This window comes from Diabrotica virgifera, chromosome 6 (genome assembly GCF_917563875.1).
Source record: "Diabrotica virgifera virgifera chromosome 6, PGI_DIABVI_V3a".
In the NCBI taxonomy this organism is placed as follows: Eukaryota; Metazoa; Arthropoda; class Insecta; order Coleoptera; family Chrysomelidae; genus Diabrotica; species Diabrotica virgifera.
In genome coordinates, this window is record NC_065448.1 from 37,422,720 (window position 1) to 37,440,448 (window position 17,729).

General features: G+C 34.3%; 1 protein-coding gene across 4 annotated transcripts in view; it reads left to right on the plus strand.

Annotated features, from left to right (window-relative positions):
* Positions 1 to 17,729, plus strand: part of LOC126886863 (zinc finger protein 501-like) — a 45,107-nt gene that overhangs the window by 13,538 nt on the left and 13,840 nt on the right. The window contains exon 2 of one of the 4 annotated variants that reach the window (XM_050653977.1): positions 12,122 to 16,771. The exons of 2 other annotated variants lie outside the window; for them this stretch is intronic. In XM_050653977.1, the coding sequence (XP_050509934.1) occupies positions 12,122 to 12,945 (824 nt within the window). In that variant the 3' untranslated portion in view covers positions 12,946 to 16,771. Of the gene's footprint in view, positions 1 to 5,855; positions 8,943 to 12,121; positions 16,772 to 17,729 lie in introns of those variants that run through there. One more of the 4 variants, XM_050653976.1, reaches the window with a different exon arrangement.

Sequence of the window (17,729 nt, forward strand, 5' to 3'; positions counted from 1 at the left end):
TCTCGTGTCTTCTATTCAACATCACATTAGAGAAAATAATTAGAGAGTCAAAAGTCAACACCAGAGGAACAATAATAACAAAAAGTGTACAAATATTGGCATTTGCAGATGATGTTGATATCATAGCTAGAAGCAAAAGAGAAATGATAGAAGCATTTAATGCGATAGAAAGAGCGGCACAAAACAGTGGCCTAAATATCAATGAAATAAAAACCAAATACATGAAGGCCAGCAAATCGACAGGCCAAAGAAACCTGCAGAATCTGACAATAGGAGACTATAACATCGAAAGCTTAAAACATTTTACATATCTAGGTTCACTAGTTACCGCAGATAACAATGTCAGCGAAGAAGTTAAGAGAAGAATACATATTGCTAATAAAACATATAATGGACTAATTAAACATCTAAGATCTAACAACATCACGAGAAAAAAAAATGCAAAATATACAAAACCCTGATAAAAACGGTTCTTATATATGGATCCGAGACATGGACACTGTCGAAAAGCGATGAGAACTTATTAGGTACGTTTGAACGAAAAATCCTTAGACACATATATAAGGGGGTGAAAGAAAATGACGTATGGCGCAGAAGATATACCTAATTTTGAACTATACGCAGCATACAACGAACTCGACGTCTTAACATCCATAAAGATCGGACGTCTGCGTTGGATGGGCCATGTTGAACGAATGTTGGAGACCGAAACACCAAAACATATAAAGAGGCAAACACCAGTAGGGAGAAGGTCAAAGGGAAGACCCAAACTTAGATACATGGAGCAAGATCTGAAAACATTTGAGATTACCCACTGGAAGAACAAAGCAAGGAACAGAACAGAATGGCGGAAAATCCTAGAACAAGCCAGGACCCAAAAAGGGTTGTCGAGCTACTGATGATGATGACACAAACTGGCAATACAGGCCACCTTTCTATACCGGCCAATAGTTCTTTCATTTTTAGTGGCCGTTACTGACAGGTTTTACTGTATAAGTGTCAAAGTTATGTTGTCCTATAGAAGGTTATGTAAAATTTTTGATTGTTTATTTTTTTCACTTCTTCTTTTATGATGACCTTATGAACCTTTGGGATCTGTGCCCATTAGCCAGCAACATTTATTAAAATTAACGCCTAACTAAACCTACCATACATACAGCAAGACTATTACGAACCTAATCAACCAATCAAGGATACGGAAGGGAAAGTGGAGTTGGTTAAAAAATAAACTGTACATAGTTAAAATATAAACTTGAATAAATAAATAAAATATAATTTAAAAACACTAATTTGACATTATATTTAACCTCCAATATTATGACAGACATCAGTTACCATTTACCATCTCACCAATATAATAATGACGTCTTATATACTTGTCACTACTTCTAGCCAACGAAATAGTTTGGAGCCAAATTCGACCAATTTGGCCATGTCGATGGCGGAGGTGTAAACCGGAGCGTTGTCTTGGAGGAACAGTATTTTTTTCTTCCCCAATTGGGGCTGTTTTTGCTGAAATTCGGCGTTGAAGCAGGCTAATAATGCGGCATAGTAAAGCCTTGTGATAGTTTTGCCCTTTTCCAGGAAGTGGATATAGATCAAATCTTGTGAAACCCAGAAAATGGTGGTCATCGCCTTTAAGGCCGATCGGACAGTCTTCGCAGGGCCGTAACTACCATTGGGGCAACCGGGGCAGTGCCCATAGATTTTAACGAGGAAAATAAGAATATGTATTTTAAAAGCCGATCCCAACGAAATATTTTCCAATGACACAATTTTAAAAAGACCGCATTATAGTTTTAATTTTTCACTGGGGAAATTAGTCTTTTAGACTAAAATGCAATTGGAACAGAACAGGGCCCCTGAGGCCTGAGCTAAGCTGGGGCCGCCGAGACCTTAACATAAAAATTTAAATTATTACTTAAGAAATTAGTTATTTCGGCGTAATAAAACCTAAAATGCCATTGGAAGAGGGGGCCCTGGCTAAGCTGGGGCCCCCGAGACTTTTCGTAAACATATAAATTGTGACTGAGGAAATTAGTTATTTTGGCAAAATAAAAACTAAAATGCAACCGGAATAGGGACCCCAGCTCCCAGCTACTTTGTCTTAATCAATTTACCTCAGACCACATCTTGGTACGTGAAAGGAACCACATATTGAAAACAAATGTATATCCCGCAATTTGTTCGTCCAGCATGGATTTACTTGAAATTTTCACAGAAGGTAGGGAATAGTCCAAGAATCATTTTCTATATCATGCTGCTGTACGCTAAAACATTGGGGGTAGTTGCCACCCCATCTCGGGGGTGGGAATTTTTTATTACATTTTAACTATGTAAATTGATGTAAAAACTAATTTTAAGAAAAAAATGTTTTTTACATTTTCTTCGTAAAACTAATATTTTTCGAGTTATTCGTGGTTGAAAGTAACAGTTTTTCGACGGAAAAATCGACTTTTTTAGAGGGTTTTTTGAGAATAACTCGAAAAATATGCATTTAATCAAAAAAACTGTAGATATCAAAATTGTATGTTTTAGTAACACAAACGAAACTGTTTTTCTATAATATTTTTACGACCAATACAAACCGAGATACGGCATGTTAAAGGTTAGCTTTTTTAGTCAAATGCATAATTTGAAATAATCAAAGCCAAATAACGGGAAAACTTTGCATTTTTCCGGGAAAACTTACATGATGTTTTTTAAGCATACAATAAGATCTTAAAAAAAAATAATAAAAAGTTTCTAGCATAAAAATTGAGCAATTTATGATAAAAAAAAGTCGGTACCTATTTTTCTCTACGAAAAAAACAGTGAAACAACCCCCTACCTACCCTTGTAACTAAAAATTAGTCTTCGCCTTTCTTTAATTCCTTTTATATTTATATTATCAATACACCCAAGAAGTTTGACCTATTTAAAAGGCCTAATTTTAGAAAAAATGGAGTTTAAAGAAAAATTTATTTTTTGCAATTTTGCATTTTTTATCACTTTCTTCAAAATATCTCCGAAAATACTGGAGATACGAAAAAAATGATGGATTACTAAATTGTAGCTTTTTTAATAGCTAAAATTTCCTTATGCATAGATTTTCATTACAGTGAACAGTTAGCGAGATAGAGCTGTTTAAAACATCTATTTACGAGCAAACATCCCCTTATTCGAGCCCTTTAAACCCACCTCAATTAAAAATTAAGGGATCTTACGGAATTTAATTTATACAGTTTTATTACCCTTCAAAAATCCTGCAAAACTGTTATTGAAAAAACTTTTTATCGCCAAAAATGAAGGAGCTATGTTTAAAAAACTATTTTTTTTTCGAAAAATTCGAATAGTCCCCTTATAGAGCATTTTCAATGTACCTATATAATACCACAGAGCCGGTTCGTATACTGGATGACTAAAAAACTATTTGTATGTGTATTTTTATATATTTGTAAATTCGTATTTTTCTATAAATAAATGTTTTTGTAATTCTTTAATTCTACCTTTTTTTCTGTATAGATCTATTAAATTGTCTACTTATAAAAATTGCAATGTTATTAAGGGTGGTTTTTAAGGGTTAAAATATTATATTATATCCTAAAGCATAAAACAATCATTATTTAACCAGTCAAAACCAAATTTTACCTACATTAAAGTTTACAATGCTTTTATATAATTTTTGACAACAAGGGTAGTTATCACCCCTAAAAATAATCAACGCCCTTGAGCATGATATAGAATATGAAGTACAGGGTAAGATGATCCTAACCCCAAATTTTTATGTAAATTGATGCAAGCCGAAATTATTCTTTTAGGATAAGTAAACTTTTCATATATAGCTCCAAAAGGGTGGTTTTAAGGGTTGAAATATTGTTATATTATATCTTAAAGCACAAAACAATCATTATGTAACTAAAGCAAAATGTAAAGAAGCAAATGTTGACAATATTAAAGTTTAAAATGTTATTTTATATTTTTTACAATTAGGGGTGGTTTTCACCCTTAAAAAACCAAAAGCGTACAACGGCTCAATATAGAAAATGAACTAAAGGGTGAAATGAGCCTAATCCCAAATTTTTGTACAAATCGGTGCTGGACGAAAAAATTGCGAGGTGTTGAAATTTTTCCAGCTTCATTTCCTCGACTATAAGATAAAATGAGTACATTAGGATCAGTCCCACCAGTACACTGATCAGCTGGACTGAGTGTGCTTGGCTCACACTGCATTAGCTTAAGGTACCTTAAGGTGCTTTTAAATCAATGTGAACACGATCGAAGGAACGAATTCGTAGGTGTTCGCTTGGTTATTCGTTCGGTACAAAGTAAGACCATTTACATTGTAGCGAACGAACGCGTTCGTTGATAATCCGTCCGTAATGTCGGATAGAGATGAAGCTGTAATCATTAGCGCTGCTAATTTTATAGTTATTGCAGGACATGCTGAAAAAAAAAAGAAAGAGAGCGTGGTGTTCATATAGGAGGGAAAATGAGCTTTCACGGGGTTAACAAACATTTTTCCGGACCCCCCATTGCGCTGGGGATAAATTCCCCAGACCTTTCGGTAGGGGGGCCCCAGATAACATTTGCCCCAGGGCCCCCAACATCGTAGTTACGGTCCTGAGTCTTCGCCCTCCTCCATAGGCGTAACTAGGGGCAGGTTTTGGGGGTTATAACCCCCCTTTTGGATGTTCTTTGAGCTCTATACGTTTAACATCATTACTATTCCATTCCCCCCAGAGACCATCAAGTAGTTGTAACCCCCCCCCCTTAGGATCATCCTGGTTACACCTCTGCCCTCTTCGGAGCACGTTCGCTGGGTGACGTCCACTGTATCGACTGTTTCTTGGACTCTGGTGTATACCAGTGGAACAAAGTTTCGTTGATGGTTATGGAATAACGTAGAAACACATTTGGATTCCGCTTAAACAGCATCAGACACTGCTCTGAAGTGGTCTCATGGTTGTGTTTATTGTTCAAAGTTTTTTATGCCCAAAATTTCATGTAGCGAGATATGATCATAGCGAGCCCAATATGTCCAACGAGATCTTTTGAGATTCCTACTGTCTCAGCTATCTCACGCACCTTCAGTCGCCGGTCTATTAATACGAGATCGTGGATTTCTTTCACGTTATCCTCAGTGGTAGCCGTTTTAGATGCACCTGGGAGTGACTTTTCAAAAACCGACGTGCTACCACGTTGAAACTCGTTAAACTATTTTTTGATGGTTTCCATCGAAGGAGAAGAGTCACCGTTTACAGCATTCAAGCACTTTTTGATTTCGCTGCGTGATTTTCCTTCTAAAAACAAGAGTTGAATCCTCGACTGATATTGCTCTTTTTTCATTGTGCTAAAATCCCCAAACACGCCCGCTTACACACACGGTCAAAACAAAACTATGAGTCCGATTTGGCTGATATTTTGACATAGGCCGTCTACAAGAATGTATTACATGATGGTTAATTTCTCTTGCGACAGTGGCGCTATCGAGCTGAGAGGCTAAGTAGTTATCGAACCACCCACCGTAGAATAGTTTTTTTTTACATGATGTAAACCTTGGTGAATTTAGTAACCTCATAAAGATATCTATTATGTAGATGTAAGAGAATCTTGGGAATTCTTGAAATTAATATGGACTACAGTCGGAAAAATGAAATAATACCCATGAACGATCACATCAATCACTTATTTTGTATTTGCTGTCATTTTTTTCTATAAATAACAAACATTTGTTATAGATAAAGATAGCAAATACAAAATAAGTGATTGATGTGATCGTTCATGGGTATTCTTTCATTTTTCCAACTATATGCAATGTTTAATGAGAGATAATTGCGTAAATTTGAAAATTTATATTTTGGTTTTTATTTTAGACTGTCCACACCAGACGCACACATTGGAAAATATGACAATACATGTACATTCAAATCACACTGGAGAAAAACCTTACAAGTGCGAAATTTGTCATAAACAGTATACTCGTAAAGATCATTTAAATGCACATGTAAGAGTTCATACTGGAGAAAATCCTCACAAGTGTGAAATTTGTTTTAAGCAGTTTAGTGAAGCAGGTCATTTGAAAATACATAAGAGAGTACACAGTAGAGATAAACCTCACAAGTGTGAAATTTGTTTTAAGCTGTTTAACCAATCAAGTAATCTGAAACAACATATGAGATTGCACACTGGAGAAAAACCTTATAAGTGCCAAATTTGTTTTAAATCGTTTACTCAGAAAATTAATTTAAATCAACATATAAAAGTTCATACTGGAGAAAAACCTCACAATTGTGAAATTTGTTTTGTGCAATTTTCTCGTGCCAGTTCTTTGAAACAGCATATGAGAACGCACACCGGAGAAAAACCTAATAAGTGCCAAATTTGTTTTAAACAGTTTACTCAGAAAACTCATTTAAATCGACATATAAAAGTTCATACTGGAGAAAAACCTCACAAGTGTGAAATTTGTTTTAAGCAGTTTAACCAATCAAGTTCTTTGAAACGGCATAATATGAGATCGCACACCGGAGAAAAACCTTATAAGTGCCAAATTTGTTTGAAGTCATTTACTCAGAAAACTAATTTAAATCAACATATAAAAGTTCATACTGGAGAAAAACCTCACAAGTGTGAAATTTGTTTTAAGCAGTTTAACCAATCAAGTTCTTTGAAACGGCATAATATGAGATCGCACACCGGAGAAAAACCTTATAAGTGCCAAATTTGTTTGAAGTCGTTTACTCAGAAAACTAATTTAAATCAACATATAAAAGTTCATACTGGAGAAAAACCTCACAAGTGTGAAATTTGTTTAAAGAAGTTTGCTAGAGAAAGTGATTTGAAAAGGCATTTGAGAGTGCATACTGGAGAAAAACCTTATGAGTGCCAAATTTGTTTAAGTCGTTTGCTCAGAAAATTCATTTAAATCAACATACGAAAGTTCATACTGGAGACTTGGCTGTTTACTACAGCAACTAATTTGAAAAATATATAACTGTGCATACTGTAGAAAAACCTTTTTAAGTGCGGAATTTATATTATTCAGTTTTCACATATAGTGCAGTCACTGAAGATTTTCACCGCCGATTTTGTTGAACCTCCATCGATTTTCATGAAAATTGCTGAGTAGTTAAAGGTTACCTCACGGAACAAAGGTGACATGATTTCAACTTGCGCTATTACCTTAGTGGTGGAATCCACCGCTTTTCGGGGTGAAAATTATTTTATTAAAAATAATACCCTAAATCGATAGAGGGATAAATTCTAAGCAAAATTGGTTATATAAAGTTACTAACATAAATCAATACTTTTTGAGTTATTAAAGATCAAAGATTTTATTTTTAAAGCTGTTTTTTACGTATAACTCAAAAACTATGCGCATTTTCAAAAAAGTTATTATTACCAAAAGTAAAGACAATAAAAAACTGAATACTCTCTTCACTTAAAGAACTAAACTAATGCTAATTCAAAATGAGTTATGGGTAATTGAATGTATATTTTTTTCGACGAGTACTCAAATCTAAGTATTCAAGCTTAAATAACGGTAAAACGATGCATTCTATAAAATATACCTGCTAAACACTTGTCAAAGTACTTCGGAATACCTATCAAATGAGCTCCAGAAGAAGTTAATAACATCAAAATGTTAAGCAAGTTATGATGAAAATAAAAACCCTTTCGAATTTTTTAGGAAAAAGTGAAAAATAAAACATACGCCACTTCCACAAAAATTAAAATCTATAGTAATCCTTGCAGGAATTTCTTTCTATTAGCATAAGTAATGATTTCAACAATTTTACCAGTTTAAAATGCATATTTAAAAAAAAAATAGTAATTTAAAAAAATCGGAAGTTTTAAAATTATCGTCTTTTTCATTTTCTTTTGATAATAAACTCCAAAAATATACGTAAAAATGATATATAACCAAATTTGGTTTTTTCTATATCAAATATTTTGCTTTTTTTACTATTTCTGTAGGGTGAAAAGTAACCGAGATAGTAACGTTTAAAGCTTAAATTTTGCTGCGAGAACCATGTAACCGTGACCATTTAACCTTTGATTTGTAAAAAAGTGAATGGTATAAAAGATTAAATTCAACGCTTTTTAATAGCCTTTAGAATTATCTTTCAAATTGTTTTTAGGTAAACCTGATATCGTAAAAGTTAACGGAGGTATTTAAAAAAATCGATACCATTTTTTGGAAAAAATTTAAAAGATAAAGTTTGAAACCTTTTTGGAGCGTAAATTTTAATGCTATCAACTTGTTCGGGATCTCATTTGATACACATTTCTAAGTACTTTCTCAAATATTTTATAAGTTTGTTATAAATGCATCATTTTCCCGTAATAAGCTTGAACACTTAGATTTGGGTACTCGTCCAAAAAAAAAACATACATTCAATTACCTATAAAACTCACTTTTAGTTAATACTCAGAGGTTTTTTTAGTAAGGAGTTTATTTCACTTTTCATTAGCTTCAATTTTGGTAATCATAACTTTTTTGTAAAACATGTAGTTTTTGAGTTATTTATGAAAATCGGTGAAAAACATGCATTTTTCTCACAAAAAATTAAAATTTTTGATCTTTAATAACTCAAATAGTTTTAATTTATTTTAATAACTTTATATAACAAATTTTGCTTAGAATTTGTACCCCTATCTAATTATGGGGTTATTTTTAATAAAATAATTTTCACCCCCGAGAAGGGGTGGCATCTACCCCCAGGGTAAAAGCGCAGCTTGTCACCATGTCACCTTTGTTCCTTGATATATCCTCTAACCACTCACCAATTTTCATGCAAATCGATGGAGGTTGAACGAAATCGGAGGTAATAGCTCATATACACCTTCAGTGACTCCACTAATAGTCTAAGAGCTGGGAGCGGATTTTGTGCGTGATAAGTAATATGGAAAAACTATACGGGGATATGTTGAATTAGTTGTGTACATGACTTTCACCAACGGTCGGAAACCAGAGTTGGGGCCGAGGGTAGTTATAAGGGGTCAAAGTCGCTGTTTTTATTATCTTTTTTATGACGCTCATGATCGAGATAGTTAACCAAAATTTGGGAATAAGTAGGTCATGACGTACCTAAGTAAAATCTCTAGGGGCTCAACGCTGCGTGGCCGACAAAGTGGTGGGGGTAGGGTTGAATATAAAAAATATAAGGGGTTTTTTGCGACGTTCGTGATTGAGATAGTCCACCAAAATTTGGATATAAGTAGACCATGACATAAATAATTAAAATCCCCAAAGCCGGAAACCAGAGTGGGGAAGGAAGGTAGTTATAAGGGGTCAAAGTTCCGTTTTTTATTTTATTTTGTGACGCTCATGATCTAGATAGCGCGCCAAAATTTGGGAATAGGTAGGTCATGATGTAACTAAGTAAAATCTCCAGGAGTGGAACGCTGCGTGGCCGACAAAGGGGTGGGGCAGGGGTGAATATAAAAAATGTAAGGGGTTTTTTGCGACGTTTGTGATTGAGATAGTGCACCAAAATTTGGGAATAAGTAAACCATGACATAACTAAGTAATATTCCCAGAGGCGGAAACCAGAGGGGCGGACAAGGGTAGTTATAAGGGGTAAAATTCGGAAATTTGGGAGTAAGTATGTTATGACGTACCTAAGTAAAATCTTCAGGGGCGGAACGCTGCTTGGAGTACAAAGGGGTGGTAGGCAGGGGTGAGTATAAAAATATATGGGGGTTTTTTTGCCGTCCGTGATCGAGATAGTGCACCAAAATTTGGGAATAAGTAGATCATGACCTTACTAAGTAAAATCTCCAGGGGCGGAACGCCGCGTGGGGACAAATGTTGTGCCGTGTCACAAAAAAATAATACACACTGCGACTTTGACCCCTTAAAACTACCCTCATCCCCAACTCTGGTTTCTGGCTCTGAGGATTTTACTTAGCTAAGCCATGGTCTACTTATTCCCAAATTTTGGTGCACTATCTCAATCTAGCACGTCGCAGAAAACCCCTTATATTTTTTATATTCACACCTACCCCCAACCCTTTATCGGCCACGCAGCGTTCCACCCCTGGAGATTGTACTTAGTTACCTCATTACCTACTTATTCCCAAATTTTGGTGCACTATCTCGATCATGAGCGTCACAAAAAAAATAATAAAAACGGCGATTTTGACCCCTTATAACTACCCTCATGCCCAACTCTGGTTTCCGGCTCTAAGGATTTTACTTAGTTATGTCATGGTCTACTTAATCCCAAATTTTGGTGCACTCTCTCAGTCACGAACGTCGGAAAAAACCCCTTATATTTTTTGAATTCACCCCTGCCCCACCCCTTTGTCGGCCAAGCAGCGTGCCACCCCTGGAGATTTTACTTAGTTACGTCATGATCTACTTATTCCCAAATTTTGGTCCACTATCTCAATCACGAACGTCGCAAAAAACCCTTTATATTTTTTATATTCACCCCTACCCCTACCCCTTTGTCGGCCACGCAGCGTTCCGCCCCTAGAGATTTTACTTAGGTACGTCCATGACTTACTTATTCCCAAATTTTGGTGCACTATCTCGATCATGAGCGTCATAAAAAAAATAATAAAATCCGCGACTTTGACCCCTTATAACTACCCTCGGCCCCAACTCTGGTTTCCGGTCGTTGGTAAAAGTCATGTACATAACTAATTCAACATATCCCCGTATAGTTTTTCCATATTACTTATCACGCACAAAATCCGCTTCTATCTCTCCGACTATAATAACGAATTTTTAACTAAAAATGCAACAATTGACCATGGTAGGGAAAAAACTTTTAAGGTGTGACAATCAACAGCTTATTCATAAAGTTCTTTAAATGAACATAAGAAAGTTCACATTGGACAAGAAGCATTTCAAAGTAAGCAGTTATCAAAAGCAGGTGCTCTGAAGTAACTTACAAAATTACACATTAAAGTTTGAAATTTTCTTAGAAGTTTTTCTTAAAATGAAGTTAAATGCATATACAGTAGGAAAAATGAAAGAATACCCATGAACGAACATATAAAACACGCTGTATTTTCCTGTCACCGTGTCAGACAAAAAATTGGCCAGCGCAAGTACATGTAATAATTATTGTTACATTGTACTTGCACTGTACAATTTCCTTTGTGACACGGTGACAGGAAAATACAGCGTGTTTTATATGTTCGTTCATGGGTATTCTTTCATTTTTCCTACTGTATCTAAGTTCACCCTGGAGAAAGGTCTTAGGACTGGTATATTTGTTCTTTTATATATTAGTTCAAGTGGTTTGAAAAAAAATTTACCTTTCAAAGGAATTTTTGAGATGTTAATCATAATGTTATTAAAAAATGTTGACTTAGAATAGTTTTTTTTACATGATGTAAACCATGGTGAATATCATCATTATCATAAGTAGCTCGACAATCCGTTGTGGAACTTCCCTCCATCTTCTGACCCCTAGAATCTTTAGGTCTTCTTCCACATCATCAATCCATCTTCTTCGTGGTCGTCCTCTACTTCTTATGCCCTCTGGTGTTGAAAATGTTAATCTCTTCGTGTATTCGTGATCTGACATCCTAGCAATGTGTCCAGCTCATCTAAGTCTCTGCACTTTAACGAATTTCACAATATCTGGATCGGTGTATAACTGATACAGTTCAAAGTTATATCTTCGACGCCATAGCCCATTTTCATTTACGGCCCCAAAAATCTTTCTAAGAATTTTTCTCTCAAAAATACCAAGAAGTCTTTAATCATTTTGAGATAAGGTCCACGTTTCAGCCCCATATATCAAAACCGGTCTTATTAAGGTCTTGTATCTATTGAGCTTTACTGCACGTTTTATATTTTTATTTTTTAAATGTTTCTGGAGACCGTGAACAGTTCTGTTTGCTATTGCTATGCGTCTTTTTATTTCGTCGCTTGTCGTGTTTATTGTGTTTACTATCGATCCAAGACATGTGAAATCCTTGACTTGCTCAAAGTATAGTTCTAGTATAGATGCTAGCAGAGTAATGCCTCTATAGTTCTTACACTTGGTGAATATGGTAACCTTATAAATAGATGTAAGAGAATTTTGGGAATTGGTTAAGTTAATAGTGACTATGTAATGTTTAATAAGAGATAATTGCGTATAATTGAAAATTTATAATTTGGTTTTTATTTTAGACTCTTCACAAGAGGCGCACACATTGGAGATTATGAAAACAATACATGTACATTCAAATCACACTGGAGAAAAACATTACAAGTGCGAAATTTGTCATAAACAGTATACTCGTAAAGATCATTTAAATGCACATGTAAGAGTTCATACTGGAGAAACTCCTCACAAGTGTGAAATTTGCTTTAAGCAGTTTAGTCAATCAGGTCATTTGAAAATACATAAGAGAGTACACACTGGAGAAAAACCTCACAAGTGTGAAATTTGTTTTGTGCAATTTTCTCATGCAGATTCTTTAAAACGGCATATGAGATCGCACACCGGCGAAAAACCTTATAAGTGCCAAATTTGTTTTAAGTCGTTTACTCAGAAAGCTAATTTAAATGAACATATAAAAGTTCATACTGGAGAAAAACCTCACAAGTGTGAAATTTGTTTAAAGCAGTTTACTCGAGTAAGTGATTTGAACATTCATTTAAGGCTACACACTGGAGAAAAACCTTACAAGTGCGAAATTTGTGATAAACAGTTTGGTGTAGCGTTTTATTTGACACAGCATATGAGATCGCACACCGGAGAAAAACCGTATAAGTGCCAAATTTGTTTTAAGTCGTTTACTCAGAAAACTCATTTAAATCAACATACGAAAATTCACACTGGAGAGAAACCTCACAAGTGCCAAATTTGTTTTAAGCATTTTAGTGAATCAGGCACTTTAAAAACACATTTTAGAGTACACACTGGTGAAAAGCCTTACAACTGTGAAATTTGTTTTAAATCATTTACTCAGAAAAGTTCTTTAAATACACATATAAAAGTTCATCAATGAGATGAAGGAGAGTACTTTTGAGAAAATAATTGAATACCAAATACCCATATATTATGGCATTTATAAATTTTGAAAAGGCACTCGACTCCATAGAACACTGGGCAGTGAAACAATCACTACACAATAGCAGAGTAGATTACAGGTATATACTATACAGAACTAATCTCTAATATATACAGTAAGGTCACAATTACGATTCAACTTGAACAAAATACATACCCCATACTTATCAAAAGGGCCATTAGACAGGGAGATACGATTTCGCCGAAACTCTTCAACCACTACACTAGAAGACATTTTCAAGAGATTCCAATGGGAATAATATGCAATCATCATTAACGGCCAATACTTAAAGCACCTAAGATACTCTGACGATATCGTGCGTATCGCTACAGACAAGGAACAACTACAAATAATGATACAACAACTAGACCAAGAAGTCAGTAAAGCTGGATTAAATATGAAGTACAACAAAACAAAAGTGATAACAAATCAAGAAGATGAGTTAAGAATAGTAGTTAAACAAAACCAAATAGAAGAAGTGAATGAATACATATACTTTGGGACAAATAATAAAATTGAATAGAGACAACCAAACAGCAGAAATAAAGATACGAACGAAGTTAGCGTGGGCCTCGTTTGGTAAGCTCAGCTTCATATTGAAGAATAAAAAATATCTAAAAACGAAACTCTACGACCAATGTATTCTTCCGGTCCTTACATATGGATGTCAAAGATGGACGTTCACAAAAGCGAATTTGGACAGAATTGCGAAAACACAAAGAGCAATGGAATGACAAATGATCAACATAAGACTGTCTGAGAAAAAGGAATTCCTGGGTAAGAAATATCACAAAAGTTAAGGATGCTACTCGTCAAACAGCTAAACAAAAATGGAAATTCGGCGGTGATACTATTAGACAAAAAGACGAAAGATGGAATAAAATTATTACAGAGTGGAGACCATGGACATACAAACGAAAGAGAGGGAGACCACAGATGAGATGGGTAGATGACCTAAAACACCAAGCCGGCTCAAAATGGATGCACATTGCTCAGAATAGAGAAAGAGGGAGGAGCGAAGGGGAGGATATGTCCAATATTGGATGTCGCAAGGCTGATAGATAGGTAGATAAAAGTTCATACCGGAGATTATTTCATTCATGACCAATAGAAAGCTACAGAAATAAAAATTAAAGTGATAATTTTTGATAATATCCCGTCGTCAAGCATTATTATATTAGTTAAAATGATTTAAGAAGACAGTTTTATTCATGAAATAATCTCGGCGAATTTCCCTCGATCTCTAAAATTATTATCGACTTGTTGCCCTCATGCCACTTTGCCATAATTTCACTCCCCTTCGGGTCATGAAATTAAAACTGTCAAAGTGTCACTCGGGAAACAAATCGATAATTTTAGAGCTCTCGTGCAATTACTACTGAAAAGCCATACAATTGCGAAATGTGTGATAAACAGTTGTAACACAACATTTGAAACAACATATAGAGGAAAAACCTTACAAGTGTGAAATTTGTTTTGTGTGATTTTGTCGAAAAGTTTCTTTGAAACGTCTAATGAGATTTCACACTGAAGAAAAACCTTAAAACCTTAAATAATTTACTCAGAACAGTTCTTTAGCTTTGAACATACGATAGTTCACACTGTAACAAAGCTTACAAATTTCAAATTTGTTTTTGGCAGTTGGCAGTTTTTAGGCTTGTAAATATTGTATCTTAGATTTTAAGTTCCTTGTATAGATTTTTTAAATTTTAATTATCAGTATGAACACGAAACGAGGGTCCGTCCACGCCCAAAGGGACAGATGTGTGGGTGGAACCAATCGAAGGGTGGCGGTGCTAAGATTGTGTTTATTTTCAATCGTAGTTAAGACATAATAATAACATTCGAACCCTTTGAACCAATTTTAATAGGTTAGTTCTCAGGAGAAACGGATTAAAGCATGAAGAATAGGGATATTAGATGTAACAGTTTTTAGTCGGTGTGTGTCAATATGTTCAGTCGGTTTTACCATCAGAACCTCGACGAACGTGTTATTTGGGATAATCGAAAAATACGCAACTTAGATGCTTTAAAACGGGTATTATGACAAGCCGATTATAATCAATAATATTTAGACGCGATTATTTCCAAATACTATTAAATATTATTTTTGTAAGAACGAGTAAAATTGTGGCCGCTTTAATTTCACTTTTACATTTCGTCAACTTATCAGTAATCTATGATTGAGTTGTCTATTTTATTAATTAAAGCTGTTAAGCATAATACGGACTTTTATTACGAGTGTATTTAACGAATCCTACCAGTGGCGGCTTTTCTTTATGTGCTGCTGAGCTGCAGAACTACCAAACAACCATAGCAAATCTTAATTATTAAAGAATAATTAATATAGTTTTATTTCAAATCTGCCATATTATCATATTAAACATCAACTGTTAATAATAATTCACCAACAACGATGATTAATATTATTTTTTTTACGTATTTACTCCTCTAGTGAAACCGTATAATTTTTTTACGTATTTGGTGCTCCAGTGAAGCAATCTTTTTACGTATTTGCTGCTCCAGTGAAGCCGCGTCGATAACACTGGCAGCGGTAAAATGCATTTATTAGGCAAACGGCGATCTTAGCCGATGTGCTTCGGCAATCGGCTGATTAACGGCCTCGGAAATGTGTTTGCGAGCTGCAATTCACGACAGTTATTCGTGACCGTTGCATCTGTGCCGTGTTTAGAAATTCTTAGGTTACAATTTTGACTGTAGAGAAATTCCATGACTGAAGACCGACTTGTAGCATTAACCATGTTGTCAGTAGAAAAAACACTTATAAAAGAAATACCAAACTTTAATGAAAAAGTTATAGACAAGTTTGCTTTAAAAAAATCGACGAATCGAGCTTATTTATAAAAAAAATAATATATTTGGCTCTGTGTGTAGTTAGTTCGTAAGACCCTATAATGCAATTATTGTTGTGGCGATTTTGTTTGTAGTGTTTTTTCGTTTGCATTCCTTAGTTTCGCGTATTTATCGATAAAATTCTACTAAAAACATAAACTATAAAACAATTACTAGTGTGCCATAATGTACCATTGCTATTTTTGATATAATTGGATTTATCTTCAATTTGAAAAGAAGAAAATCGGTAAGTTCTTTATTATTTTTTAATAGATATATAATGAATAAATATATGGTGTAAAATATCAAACTAAAAGCCTCGTTGTAAAATACAACGATTAAAAGATATTGAATTAAAAAAAACCAAAAAATACTGCAGAACTACCAAATTTTTGAGTCACCAGCCGCCACTGAATCCTACACAAATAACAAATGTTTAACTAAACATGCAAAAATTGACCATGGGAGGGGCAACAATTTTTGAAGTGTGACATAATTTTAAACAGTTTATTCATAAAGTTCTTTAAATGAACATAAAAAGTTCACATTTGACAAGAACTTTTCAACGTAAGCAGTTATCAAAAGCAGGTGTTCTGATGTAACATACGAAATTACACATTAAAGTATGAAATTTGCTTACAAGTTTCTCTTAAAATGAAGTTAAATGCACATATCTAAGTCACCCTGGAGAAAGGTCTTAGGGCTGTTATATTTGTTTTTTCATGTCTTGGTCCAAGTGGTTTCAAAGAAACAATTGGAAACTTACCTTGCAAAATAATTGTTGATATGTTAATCATGTTATTAAAAAATATAGATTTAGAATAGTTTTTTTACATTATGTAAACCCTGGTTAATATAGTAATCTTATAAAGATATACAGGGTGTTTGGTAAAGAAAGGGTCATAGCTTAACCTTAGATTCCTGAGCTTAAAATAGGTCGATTGAAGCCAACTTACCTTAGTACGAAAGTTGATAATAACCGAAATACAGGGTGTCAAAGTTAAACTTTTATTTTATTTATTCTTGAATATTTCCTGACAGGCATGAGCTAACCACACGAAATTTGGTAAGCGAGAGTTTTTTGGACGGTAAATCTAAATTCGCCACCAAAAATAATGTATTACCCAGAGGGCACCACATACGTCTTTCAGCGCTCATTTCATACGTTCAATTTTTTTTATCTTCCACTCTACATACTTTTTGAATCAAAATTTTTATTCTCTTAATATTTTTATTTAAAAAAGACTACATTCATCTCGCTAACCTTAACCGTTTTCGAAATAAACGCATTTTAAATCTGCGATGCAACATAATTTTTTGCATAATATCATTGTAGTTATACCCGAAAAATAAACTTAAAATCATAATAATTGTAAGTTCTCATATTTGTTATTGCATCGCAAATTCCATTAGAAGAAATTTGCGATACATTTTTGGAAATTATTATGGCTTCAAGTTTATTTTTCGGGTGTAGCTACAATGACATTATGCAAACAATTATGTTCCATCGCAGATTTAAACTGCGTTTATTTCGAAAACGGTTAAGTTTAGCGATATGAATGCAGATTTTAGGTAAAAATATTAAGAGAATAAAAATTTTGATTCAAAGAGTATGTAGAGTGGGGGATAGAAAAAATTGAACGTATTAAAAGAGCGCTGAAAGACGTATGTGGCGCCCTCTGGACAATACATCATTTTTGGTGGCGAATTTAGATTTCTCGTCCCAAAAAACCCTCGTTTACCAAATTTCATGTTGTTAGCTCATGCCTGTCGGGAAATATTCAAGAATAAATAAAATAAAAGTTTAACTTTGGCACCCTGTATTTCAGTTCGTACTAAAGTAAGTTAGCTTTAATCGATCTACTTTA